This window comes from Podarcis erhardii (genome assembly GCF_964252035.2).
Source record: "Podarcis erhardii genome assembly, chromosome: 6".
In the NCBI taxonomy this organism is placed as follows: Eukaryota; Metazoa; Chordata; class Lepidosauria; order Squamata; family Lacertidae; genus Podarcis; species Podarcis erhardii.
The window spans coordinates 54,521,959-54,535,527 of record NC_138510.1 but is presented as its reverse complement, the minus strand read 5'-3'; the positions used below and the strand labels follow the sequence as shown (position 1 = coordinate 54,535,527).

Sequence of the window (13,569 nt, the reverse complement as noted above, 5' to 3'; positions counted from 1 at the left end):
AATTCCTTAAGGGCAGCGTCTGTATCTGGTGCTCTGATGCAAACTCCTAACTCATGAAATTGCAGGAGCTGCCTGAGTCTAACAGGGCTTTTATCGTGAGTGGATGTCCATTGGGTAGCTCTAGCAGCACCTCTACGACTAGAGCCGCTCTTGGGGGTTCAGGCTTGGGCACGTTCACTGATCCTTGGCCTGGCTGCTGTGCCCTGTCGCTGGCAGCCAGGCGTTGGCTTTTACCTGCTCCTTAACTCCCTCCTCCTCACTCCCAACAGCTCCCACCATTCCTTGCCATCCCTTCCTTTGTGGGCACACTCTGGCAAAATGTCCTGGCTGTTGACAGAGGAAGCATTTTTTGGTGCTCTTCCCCTCCTCGTTGACGTTTGAAATTCCGCGTGCACGCGCAGTCCCAATCTCCATTGGTTCCACTGGCGGGGAAGGTTGCTCCTGCATCTCAGGAATGCGGAAATCACTCCAACGCTCTCCTCTCCCTTCCCGCTTCTCCAGAGCCCTTGCCTCTTGGCGTGCTCCAATCGCAAGAGCCGATTTGGTCAGCTGATCCATAGACTCCGGACGGGGCGCGCGGGAAAGCTCATCTTTCACCGCCGGGGCTAGCCCTTCTTCAAACAGCATTTGAATCGGGTCCGAAGACAGGTCCCACCCCAATTTATGTATGAGCATGGTAAACTGTGTCCAATACTCTCGGACGGACTGATTTCCCTGTTTGCATGCCATTAACTGTCTGCGTACCACGCCCTGTTCAATCTGGCTGGAAAACATCAAGTCCATCGCGATAAAGAATTTCCTCAAGTCTTTTAGGGCATCATTATTCGATGCCATCAGGGGCCTCACCCATTCTCTAGCTCCCCCCTCGAGGTGCCCAATCACAAAAGCCACTCTCGATTCCTCATCGGCAAAGTCATCAAACTGCAGGTTCAGTGTGTACTGCATTTCTGTCTTAAAGGCTTGATAGCTTCTTGGGTCACCCCCGAATTTCTGTACCAACCCCGGTACCTTCCTTGCGATGGGGGTGGGCTTCCCCTGTGCATCCTGAGCTCTCCTCTCCTCGAGACGTGCCGTTAGCAGTGCCAGCTGGTGTTCCAACGCTCTGTTTCTCTCCTCCAGAGTTGGTCCCGCTCCAGCTCCTCCCGCTGCTCCGTCTCCAGTCGGGTTGCTCATGATGCCTCTCTTTCGCACACGCAGCGTCGAAGACTGACGGATTGCTGTTATGGGTTAAGGGGCTGCTTGTGCGTAAATGGTTGAGTTCTCAACTCATGCAATCAGTTTCTAAACTCTCCCAGTCCGCGGAGCCATGGATGCATGGCTACCTCAATCGCTGGCAGAATCCGTCAGTGGGCGCTTCCGGAATTTACGCCAACATAAGAGTTCCTTAGCAGAAACTCTCCTTCTGGACTCTCTGCGTGACAGTTTCCTGCGCGGAGTAGGCGTCCCCAGCGGAGGTCCTGAAACCTCTCCGCTGTTCTCACTGGAAGTATCTTGGAGCCATCCCTCCGACTGAGTTTCTGCGGGAACTCTCTCTCTCCCCCTGCTGGTTCCTTCCTCAGCATCCGAGGGTCTCCTAGCCTCCCTGAGCCCTTCCACCACCTGACTCTCTGATGGCAGTTCCCTGACAATATGTTTTTTGACAAATTGTTGTGCTGAAACGCTGTTCTCTGATTTTCCCAGTCAATTTTGCTATTTCTGCGTACTCCATGAGTTTCCACTGCCATTCTTCAACTGTGGGTATTTCATGTTTCTTCCATTGCTGTGCAAGTAATATTCTCGCCGTGGTAGTAGCATAAAGGAACAGTTTCTGGTCACTCTTTGTTATATCATCTCCAACCATACCTAGCAAGAATGCCTCTGTTGTTTTGGAAAGTGTATCTAAAAATCTTTATAACTCATTATATATATTTTCCCAGAAAGTTTTAACTTTTTCACATAACCACCACATGTGGAAAAAGTTGCCTTCCTTCGATTCACATTTCCAACAGTTCTTATTTTTCATTCTATACATCTTTGCTAGCCTGGCTGGCGGCAAAAGATACCACCTATGCATCATTTTTAATATAGTTTCCTTCAAGGTCAGACAAGCGGTAAATTTTAATCCTATGTTCCATAGCTTTAACCATTTATCATATTATCATATTCAATATTATAACCTGTGTCAATTGCCCACTTTGTCATGACCTCTTTAATTTCTCCATCCTTTGTTTGCCACTCCAGCAGAAACTCAAATTCTAGACAATGTTTTTGTATCTCCTTGTATTACATCCATTTCTATCCTTGATCTAACATGTTTGAAGCCACTGGGGTTTTGGGGGGGTTTTGTCCTTTAAAAAATGCCATTGACTTGGTGGTATTCCAACCATCCTGTTAATTTTGTTTTGAGATCCTCATAACGTCTAATTTTGATAATATTATTTTCTTCTATCGAGGTCTCTGTAAGTTAACCAGTCTCCATTCATGTTTATTTTTTTAACGGTAAAGGCTTCTAAGGAGGTTCCAAGATGGTGGTTTGCAAAAAACTCACCTTCACTCAAACTCAGAGGATTTTTTTGCTACTTTTTCTAGAAAGGGTGCTTTTGATAAATATATTTGGTATACTTTTATGTTGGATTTTAAAGCTGATTGTAGGTCTTGTAAAATAATTGCACTATGACTTTATGATATTTTAGGAGGCATGCCTTAGGCCCTAACCTCCCTAGGCATCAGACAGGGCCATGCCCCCCCAGAATCCTTTAGCGGACTACCCTTCAATATGTGGGGCAGGTGATGGTGCTACCTCCCCTCTTCCATCTTCAGAACTAAACCAATGCCTAACCACCAATAACCAGGAAGTTGTGATGATTTGCTATGATGTAGGCAAAAACCAAGTGGCTGGTGCCAATTTGCCAAGTGGAAAAATTCCTACCAGGCCCCTCAACGGTGACCAACCAAGGTCAATAGCAAGGTCAAAAAGAAAACCTTATAGGGCAGGAAGGTGGGAAAAAGCAGGAACAGTTGGCAGGCAGCAACAGCCCCGGCCTTGTTCTGCCTTTATAGGACAGGCCCTGCCCCCGAGCCAGCCAATTGACCAACTAAGGAGTGACACGGCTGGGAATCCCCCCATCGGTGGGGTTGCTGCGTGCGTGGAGGGGCCGTGAACCCCGCAACCCCACCTCCTTCTTAGTGCCGAAGTGGTTCTCTCATAAGCCACTATTTTATAAAAGGACATTGCCCACCCCATAACAAGACTTAATAACTATCTACAAGCAAATGTGAATGTTTACCTTTGTGTCTAAAAATAGCTATCCTTTTGTCAAGGCCAACCAAAGTTCAAAGATTACTGAGTTCCTTAGTCAACCTTCAATTATTCAGTTCCAAAAAGTTATAAACAGGTTGCTTACACTTATGTCCACATACTGTATTTTATGGGAAAAGGGAATACAGTTTTACTATTGCAAGGTGTGGAAGAAGCTACCTAACAAGGTTCCAAAAAATCTTCAAAGTGGAAAGTATGCTGAAGTATGGTCAAGTCTATACAATACAGGGAAATATATTAATTTACATGTTTACATAAATGCTTTCAGAAGGAACCCCATTGAGTTCAATGGGACTTCTAAATAAGTGTGCCTAGGATTTAAAACATAGTAGTTTTTCAGACACCTCTAAATGTGTAAACTGACAGAGTAGCAAATAATTCAAACTATGGATGCTGGTAGTTTTGCAAGTCCCACCTGCCATATATTTGAAGGGACCTGCCAGTCCTTATGAGGTAGTCACACTTCTGTTTACCACACAGTAGAATTGAGAGCAGAGTCCTCTCCATTATTTATTTGACTTCTGTTCTGTCTTTCTAAAAAAATAAATCTGTTAACATGATTTACAAACATTTTAACCCACAAAGTAACACGATTCAAGGTAGATAAAACAGTGCTTTTCCAAACACATATGAAAATGCCTGCTTCGCAACTGGTATAGTTTGCTTTTTAAGAAATGTATTGTACGGTTACCAGATTTTTTTCAATGAATCCGGGAACATTTTTCAACTTCAATGGATTTTGTATGGGGACTGATTTGTAAATCCGGCGACTGTCCCCAGGAAATGTGGGCATCTAGTAATCTTAGTGCATTGGGTATGGCTGAATTGTGATTTGCTTTTCAGTCGCTTGTAGCATGGAGTGCATTCACCAAATCCTGAGAGGGCTAAAGTTGTCCAGCTTCACATTTTTAGTTGATGGAGTCGGGGAGGTTTTTGCAGCACTGTGGCCTAGGAGCAATCCTTAGAGCAATGTGACTAGTTAGATATTGCTGGGAGAATGTGGTTGAAACTAAGATGGTGAGGATAAGTGTGTGTGAGAGAGAGCTGCCAAATAGATACCTCCAGCCCTCAACCTTTGCTACAATGCCGATTGGCTAAAGGCCAGTGGCATAACTGTGGCACCACTGGTTTGGAGCGGGGCAAGCCGCACCCACAAGCCAGTTGGGGAAGAGTTTCAGGGGCCAAGCACAACATGGACCCTCTGTTAGGAGGATCCAACTTATCTCCAGAAAGCATGGAAAGTAAACACAGTCTGGGGCCCATATACTGTAGATTTTTTGTCTGGTAATGGTGCTGAGTTCAAAAACCACTGAATCCCAAAGTTTGTTTACATACACACAATTCCACCACAGGTAGTAAGAGCCTTACATGTTGCAACCCCACCAACAAAAGGGGGACATACTTTTGGCATGCAGGGTTAAAAACCATTTATGTATTGTTTTAATGAATTTTCCCTAAGCAGGGCTGAAACAGAAATAAATGGTTTAGAGGATTAGATTCTAGACCACTGAAGGATCGATTCCCAAGGCTCGATCAGCCTCCCATGCTAGTTGAAGGTTTTTGAAGGGGAAAAATTGCAAATCTAGAAACAGAGCATAAACTGCCCCTTCTGAGAACCCTTGGGCACCAGAGGTTCAAACCCATAGATTGGGTTGAGCATCTTCTAGTGAAGATCTTCTGGGTAATGGCAGCCTGACCCAGCATCTCCAATACCCATGGGGCTAATTTATAGTTGAATGACTGCTAAATAAAAGCATTCTCCTCCTCAAATTTGTCTTCAGAAAGGTAATGTCACGGGAGATGTTGGGTCGTAAAAGTAAGCTGGTTAAGGAAGATTTACAAGAAGCATTGGAAGCTGATTGCCTGGTGCTGTTTGAAGAGATTAGGAAAGATGACATGATGTCTGGCCTTCAGCATCAGAAAGGAGTGAGGAAAAATGGAGGAATTTATAAACAAATTAAGGAAGGTTTCAGCAACAGACTGGGCTGCAGCATTGCAGGTCTTAGAAGCTGAAATGGAAACTTTACCAACAAAGTTCTCACATACTGCAAATGAAGCCCTTAATATGACTTTATCTACTCAATCAGAATTGCAACTATTGCAAAAGGCAAATGAAGATCTTGAACTAAAGTGGGAGGAACATTCAAACTGGGACGGAAGAGAAATTTTTCCTCTTTGCGCAGTTCTGGAACAGGAGGAGGGAGCTGACATGATTTATAGTGGAATGGATAAAAAGTTTAAATACAAATGTATCTATTTCTCTTTTTTCTTCTTCAAATAATATTTATTCAGATTTTCAAAAAAAGAAAAAATTACAAAAAGGAACACAGAATACAGAAACACAACATATCCAAAAGAAAAGTAAAATAAAAAGATAAAAAAGCAAAAAACAGCCAAAAAGAAAAAAAGAAGAAAAATACAATAAAAAACCCAACCTTAATATAGTTCCCTTTCTTAACTTATTTCCTTGACCTCCTCACACCTCCCCTCTTTGTATTCTACTTCAAATAGATATTTCAGCAAATCCTTCATCCTTGTTTTCATCCTTATAACTTATCTTAATATACTGTAATTTTCCATTCTATCATAGAAATTCCATTCCACGATTTTCCTATCTCTCATTAAAAGAAAAAAAAAAATAGAAAAAAGATATATACTTTAGATTCCCAATTTTTCTTTCACCAACTCCACTCCCCGGTCTCGGCCCCTACCAACAGTTCCATCAATAAAAGTCCATCAACCCAGAGATCTTAAGTCCGAGGCTCTTAGCTCTCTTTCATGTCCCCTCTGCCAATCTTTTTGATAGTCTTTGGTGTTAAAAGACAAATCTCGGGGGAGCTCCAACCCAACAGTAGTCATATTCCTTCTTAGCAAGTCTGCCAGGCTTCCATAGTTGAAGGTAGGGCCCATAGAATATTCCAAATCTTGTTTCACACTCCTTCCAAATCCAAAGGCCCCCAAAACTCTAATCTCCACCTGGCTCAGATTCACATCCCAAAAGTTACCCGATCCCCACATAGGGTGATCTCTCCATCCCCCATTTTCCACCCCAAGCCAGGCTCTCACCTCCAAAGACTGGCTTCTCCTAGTAGCAATCATATAGGGCCTCAAGTTATAATCCAACATTTGCCTCTGTAGGGTTACAGCTCCCCCTTGCATCACTTTCACAACAGCAACTTTCTCCTTCTCTGGTTCTCCAATTTGTTCAATTAAGATAGACTCCTGTGCCGGGTTCCTGTCAACCTCTTTGCCGATGCCCACTCTTGTTCCCAGAGTTTCAGCATTAGTAGCCATAACATTTATCTGTTCTTGCAGCTTTCCCAGCAGATAAAATGTCCTGTTCAATTCAGACGCAACTTCCTTCTCAACCGCCATCCTTAAAAATATCCAAGGTCAAAGCTGATTTCTCAGAGCTTTATCTTTAGCCCAGCTGCATTCTTGCAACAATATCCAAAAGCTCCCTCTAGAGGGACACAGTTTCCATTCGCTCCTTCCAGCACGGTCCCAAAAGTCCCAGACGTAAAATTGTAGCAATTCAAATTACCTTCCTTCTTTTTGTACACAGAAACGGAAATAGCAACAAAGTCCTTCTTTTATATCTTGACAGGTAGCTGTCAGATTTATCAATTCACCATCAACGGGCTCTCGCAGACCGCTCCCGGGTTTAGGGAAGTGGCACTTCAGTTCCTAAATTTTAACCTTCTCCTGCAGGTTTCCCTGCTTCCAAAAAAAGTATTGATAGTAGTTTCAATCAGTGGAGTTTTAATCCTTTAGGTAAGACTCTCCACGACCTTAGTTAACATATTCTTTGCTTCAGTTTATTTACAGAAAGGGGAGGTGAACTTCCTGTTTAGACCTTCCCCGATCGGTGCCAATTTAAAAATATTTTAAAAGCCCAATTTCTGTTCTACTCACGGGTTGTTTAAAATCCAATTGTCCAGAAGAAAAAGTCAGCGCTCTCCAGCAACGGCTATGCAGCTTCGCTCCGTGAAAAGAGCAGTTGACTCACAGCACCGCGCCACTCACCCCGTTCCGCTCCGAAGCCCGTAAATGGGTTTCCTTGTGATTTGGGGGGGCGCAAAGGGTGCCCGCCGAGTCCCACGTTCACAGGCTTCACCCGCCTGTGATTCCTGTAGGGTCCCCGCTTCGCCGTAGCGGTGCAGACCCAATTTTCACGGAGCTGGTCCCTCCGAATCAGAGGGAATCCGCCATTAGCTGATGGCGCTAACCCGGAAGTTCAAAATGTATCTATTTCTCTGACTGATACAGAAAGAGCATACAGAACAGGTGGGCTATGCTCTTTGTCATCAGCATTACCTAGAAACACAGTAATCCACTTTGAGAAATACTTTAAACTTTAAAGCTATGCACAATTTCAGGTTTCTGAAATATGGCTTGGTCACCCTAGAATTGTTTCAATGTATCTGTCCTGAGACCCTCTCTCAATGGAAATCGTTCCTTATATATTGCTGCTCTAAGACAATGGGGTTTCCTTTTAAGTTGCTGGTTCTAATAAATGGCAAATACCAGGCAGTTCTGATGAGCAACAAGTGGAGAGCATATCCAGAGATCTGAATATCCCAATTCCAGAAGCAACACTCAAAGATGGCGCTGTCCCCACTTCCTGTAGTTTGGCAAACCCAAAGAGGCAAAGGCAAGATAAAAGCTTCCGCACTTCAGGCCTGTAATAAAACCTGGAAAGACCAAGCAAATAAATAAATTAAATACATCAGTAGTCATTATAATTTTTCAGCAAGACATTAGACTACCTTAATGCACCCCTGGGGGTAGGGAGGGGGTGGAGTATGGGAACAAACCCCCACCTTCGCTCCCAATTTTGTTTCTGGTGCACCAGGGAAAAGGTTTTCACAGCTCTCCCAGCTCTGAGGTGTTGTGGGGCTATGCACTTCGGACTTTTTGTTTTGTTAAAGTTGTTACACTCTTTTAGTTTTGTAGTGTCCTCTTCAAAGCAGTATAACATAATGCATCTCCCCAGATTCAGCAATGAAGTGTGCAAAAAGTCAAAGGACTCATGTCTCAAATGCCAGTGATATTTGATTGCCTACCCTTTGAATAGTTTTGTCCTTCTGAATCAAGGCAATATTGAAATGTTCCCTTTTCAGTAAAGCTTCAATTCTTGTTCTCTTAACTGGTAATCCTAAACTTCTGGCAGTAAGTGACATTTTTTTTTACACTCATTGGCATTATGTTATATTGCTTTGAAAAGTTGTGCACTCATTCAATTAATGCTCTTTTTTTACATTCTTCCAGCATGCCTTGGATTCTGCTGATAAAAGATGCATTGCATGAATTAATGTAGGGTATTATCTTCCCATCCCTCCTATCCATATCCTTTCCCCCCTTTTGTATCAGTATGTTTGATGATGTTTGTATTTTGTCCTTATTTTAAAAAAAATAATAAAGTTTCTTTAAAAAAGAAAAAAGATCTTTGTTACCTCCCTCTAAGTGCTGCAGAAGGGGAAAGGGCATTCAGTAAGCTGCCTTTCATAAATAATTACAACTGGTCGACTATGACTGAAGGTAACAGCTTAACACTGTGATCCATTCATTGATCATAAACTTACTCAAGCTGTTGATTTCTCAGAAGTCATCAGAATCTTTGGTACTGAAAAACACGTGCTTAGCAATTTAGTCATATGTTGATGCCATTTGATCTACTTGGATATTGCTCTTTTTCAGAAAGATATAGGTACTGCTGAATATTGCTTTATTCATAAAGACTCTTTATTTCCCTATATAAACCCAGTTTGAACAGTTTGTTTAGCTGCTGCTATCACTTTTAAATGCTACTTTAATATATAAATGTTATTAACAATGAGTTGTTATATGCTCATGGTTTTTTGAAGTATTTACATGAAAGGAAGGCTAAAAATCTGTTCAATAGATACATCTTAAATTAAGACTGCAGTTTCAAAATAACTGTCCATATTGATAATATATGAGTACAAATAGCAGTTTAGAGCCAGGGTGGTATTCACATTTCCCAAAACAAAATGCAAACCAGCAAACAGGCACTTGATCGAATTTTACGATGCAGTTCTTCAATTAAAAAAGTTGTGCAGAAAATGCATATGGGTGCACAAAAGTGTATTAGCAACATGTTAAAACTACCTGCAAAATGTGTATATTACACAAAATTGCATACATAAAAATATCTGCACTAAAATGCTGATGAATTTTTGTGAGTGCAGAAATGTGGTGAAGTGGAAGTGACACTGGGGAAAAGAGAAAGTGATTGTCAACCTGTAAGTGAGGCCTATTGAACTCAATGGGACTACATTTTTGAATGGACATGTCTAGGATTGTACTGCAGGATTTAAAACCTTTGCACATTGACCTGCCCATTATTCCACTGAAGTCAGTGGGGACTTGCTTTTGAATGAACATGCACAGCGCTGGTATCAGTTGCACCAAGTATAGGGGGCGGAGGTGTCACCAGCCCCTTCAATATTCCTTAGCAGGGGGCTTAGCCCCCTCATATTGAGGTGGCAGAGGAGTCCGAACCACCGAGCCAAGTGGCAGGCTCCTCCTGAGCATGAGATGGGACAAGCATGTGATCTGCGTCATGTGTGTGCCATCACAGGTGCACATCACACACTGCACATGTAACCTCACGCACGCGCCATGACATTGGCCCCCCAATCTTCAGCTCAAAGCAGCTAGGTATCACCTTACCAACATAGGCCATGGTACGTAAACATTTGAAGTACCGATGCTATTCCAGCTCAGGATGTTTTCTGGATTAACTAGGTGAAATGTTGTGGAACCACCTTTGTCCCACCAAACTACAGAAGATATTTTGCTACCTTGCACAACTCCCTCTCAAACACTGGAGGGAAGCACTGGAGCATTCCAGCTCACAGTTGTTACCCAAGAAGCGCCTCTGTGTGCATGTTAAATAGGAGGTTTCGGGTTACTTAAAGACAGTCTCTATTCATATACATAACAAGGCAACACAAAGGCTGCTGGAAAAGGGCAGAGCCTGCTGAAGCATTATGCTTTCTCTGCTGGAAAAAATGGATACTCACTTTCTACAGGTCTTGCATCTTTTTATAGGGCTCATTATTCTTTTTGGGCTCCTGCAAATCATTAAGTTGTACCAGAGGAAGAAAGAACTTCTCAAAAACTTCAAGAGTTTCCTAGGACCTTCTAGTCACTGGCTTTATGGTAATAACAGGGAGGTAAGGAAGAAGGCTTGGAAAAGGGAGGGGGCATATTTATTTGCAGATGAAGGGGCAGATGCAAACAAAGATGGGCTTTCTTTCTACTTGGCAGGCAGATACAGCTTTTCTCAGCCTTGAAATGGATGGGAAGCTTCACTTGGCAGAAAGAACCCCTTTCTTCCAGCACAAGTGCAAAATCACAGTCTCCCTTTGCATCTGATCACACTATTGGTGAGAATTCAAGGAGAATACCACACTTTTCCGTGTATAAGATGGGCGCCTTATACATGGGGGCATGTTATATATGGGAAAATACGGTATTGGGTTAAAAAGCAGAATGAGAATTGTGCATGTGCATAAGTAGAGTGAATAAGAGGTGACTCTTTTTACTGTCCAACTCTCCTTCTGCTTTTTCACCCAGTCAGAACAAGATCACCTTGAAACATTTCCAGAATATTCTCCTTGAATTCTCACCAGTAGTGTGATTACAAGCTAGTTCTGGCTTTCATCAGATTTACTGAAAATGTATTTCACTTGCCACCCATTTCTCTGTGCTTCTCTGTCTGATGTGTGTTTTCTTTTGCTTGTATTGCTGCATAGCTATCTTTTGTTTCTTCATCTTTGTCTTTAAAAAAACAACCCTTCCTCACACGAAAGTTGTGCAATATGGTAGATGAACACCTTATAAAGGTGACAGGAGGGGAAGAGGGAGGGCAAAACCAGCACCACCCAGAAGAGGTGACCATTGCAATGTCATGTTGATAAGATCTTCAGTGTACTTTCTGGGAAAATTTTGACTGCTAATCTTATATGCCATGCAAGTACCTTCTTGTAGAACTCTCTTCAGAAACAAAGTGAAAGATACATTTTCATTCACTGAATGAATGATTCTCCGGTTTGGGTTCTCTGCCATAACATCTACACACTCAGGACATGATTTAATAAACATTTTATATCGTTACTTTCTGTCATTGCAGATCCATCAAGGACAGGAACTGAAGAAAAGCTTGGAATGGGCAGAAAAATATCCTTACGCCTACCCTAGATGGTTTGGTGGCTTCGTGGCTGTTTTAGTAGTTAACCATCCAGATTATGCAAAAACTGTGTTTGGTCATGGAGGTAAGCTTACACACAGCTGCAAATTTCCCCTTACAGATGCCCCCAAAGCACAAATCCCGACTGTCACAGCCCACAGCTCCCTCATGCCCCATTGTCCTCATGGGGCCCTCAAGGGAAGCTTCCTGCTTTTCTTGAGGAGGAGCATTTTTCCAGCGGTAAATAAGTAGGACAAATAGCAGAGGCTAGGCTACCATATGCAAATAGCAGCTACACTCTTAACACTTCACAGCGAACTGGGTACAATATACTTATTTCTAAATTGTACACTGATGCCTATTTCACACAAAGCTGTTTGTTTATAAAGACTGGCTCTTAGACTTTAAGGCAGTGTGTCAGGCGGCAGAGGAAGCAACTCCCATGGCAGGTTGCCAGGAACGGCTAAGACAAGGAAAAGTTCTTAAAATCTGCTTTTTTTATTCAATATTTACAGCCTCTTGGAATAATGGCGTTGTCCCAAGTGACTCTCCACCCCCTTTTTCTCCCACTTACTCATTCGTCATCATCTCCCCTATGGGTGGTGCTGAGGGCCCTTTGCTTCTGAGCCCTGTGCTCTCCTACTTTCACTGCTTGCCGGTTTCTGGGAGGGAGGGGTCTGGAATGCTTTCTAAAGACACAGTGTCTGTCAGCTGCCACCCCTCTGGTGCTTCTTCTTCCCCCTCTTCCATTATTTCTCAGCTTTCCCCCTCATCTGCCTCTGAGCTGTGACCTCCATCATACCCCTGTTGTAATTCTGAACTGTCCTCTTCTTCTCTGGAAGGGTCAGGCTCCACCATTCCTCCTCTGCCCAGTCCCTGACACAGTGGTTGGGGAGGGGGGGCACTTTCAGCCTGGAGGCCATATTTCCTTGTGGGTAAACTTCTGAACACCAGGTGCCAGGAATGGAGATGGGGCCATGTGCAAAAGTAGATGGAGCAGCAAATGTATAATTCCCCTATTGTAAAATAGACTGCATTCTGCACCCCCCTTCTATTCTCCATCCAGACAAGTAAGAGGCAAAAATACTGCAATGCAGGATCAGTGAGGAGTGTAACCAGGTGAAAGGGGCTGAGGCCTGGGGAGACTGAGATGCTACGAGGGCCCAGCCTGATGTTTCCACCCCTGCTTTAAGGTTTCAGTTGTGTTTCCTTTGTGGTCACATTCAGTTTTTAGTCCTATACATCATGTCCTGAAATGGCTGGGCTGGATTTGCACCACAGCACCTTTCCCTTAATGATTATTCTTTTTGCAGCTCTGGATTTTGCCAGTCATCATGACTCTGCACACTAGAGAGAGGCCAAAGTCCAAGCTAACTAGTAACAGGCTACTACTAGTGCTTGTGTCGGTGATGTAATACCAGCCTAGAGATATGAGAGCAGTCAATTGCGGCATCAAAGAGGGTGCCTTTCAAGCTGGATTTGGCAAGGAGCACAATCTTAAAGAAATAAACAGCACCCTTGTCAGTTTTGTACAGGTTCATCAGTACCTCTTTGAAAACCAAATGCCATCTCAAAACAGATTGGTCTGCTTAAAATTTTAAAATAGACAAAGTTTGGAATATTCACTACAGTTTACCTTTGATTCCATCCTGTTTTTGTTTTTGTCTTGCTTTGAGCAATGAGTGTGTATAGGATTGCAACCTCAAAACAATATTTTCTGTTATATATTTTTTCAGATCCCAAGGCTATGACGACCTATAAGTTCTTCCTCCCTTGGATTGGTAGGTAAAATGATAATTCATAATATATATATATATATATATATATATATATATATATATATATATACACACACACACACACACACACACACACACACACACACATATATATAGGAGAGAGAGAGCGCGCGCGCTTGGGTATCTGCATCTTGGGTATCTTGTTTCCTGAACCTCAGTCATCCCACTTATCTGATGATCTCAGTTCAACCTGTCACCTGAAGTTGCTTCACATCAGTATAAGCAAAGGCAAAGAGCATTTATCCCATTTATCC

The 13,569-nt window shown here is 42.9% G+C and overlaps 1 protein-coding gene and 1 long non-coding RNA gene across 2 annotated transcripts in view; one reads left to right on the top strand and one right to left on the bottom strand.

The window, feature by feature from the left end:
• The window catches only part of LOC309345307, a 52,003-nt gene that overhangs the window by 24,390 nt on the left and 14,044 nt on the right, over positions 1-13,569 (bottom strand). The window lies entirely within an intron of this gene.
• The window catches only part of LOC309344231 (uncharacterized protein), a 43,078-nt gene that overhangs the window by 17,119 nt on the left and 12,390 nt on the right, over positions 1-13,569 (top strand). The window contains exons 13-15 of the mRNA XM_081866480.1: positions 10,311-10,500; positions 11,460-11,601; positions 13,253-13,297. Of these exons, the coding sequence (XP_081722606.1) occupies positions 10,311-10,500; positions 11,460-11,601; positions 13,253-13,297 (377 nt within the window). The remainder of the gene's footprint in view (positions 1-10,310; positions 10,501-11,459; positions 11,602-13,252; positions 13,298-13,569) is intronic.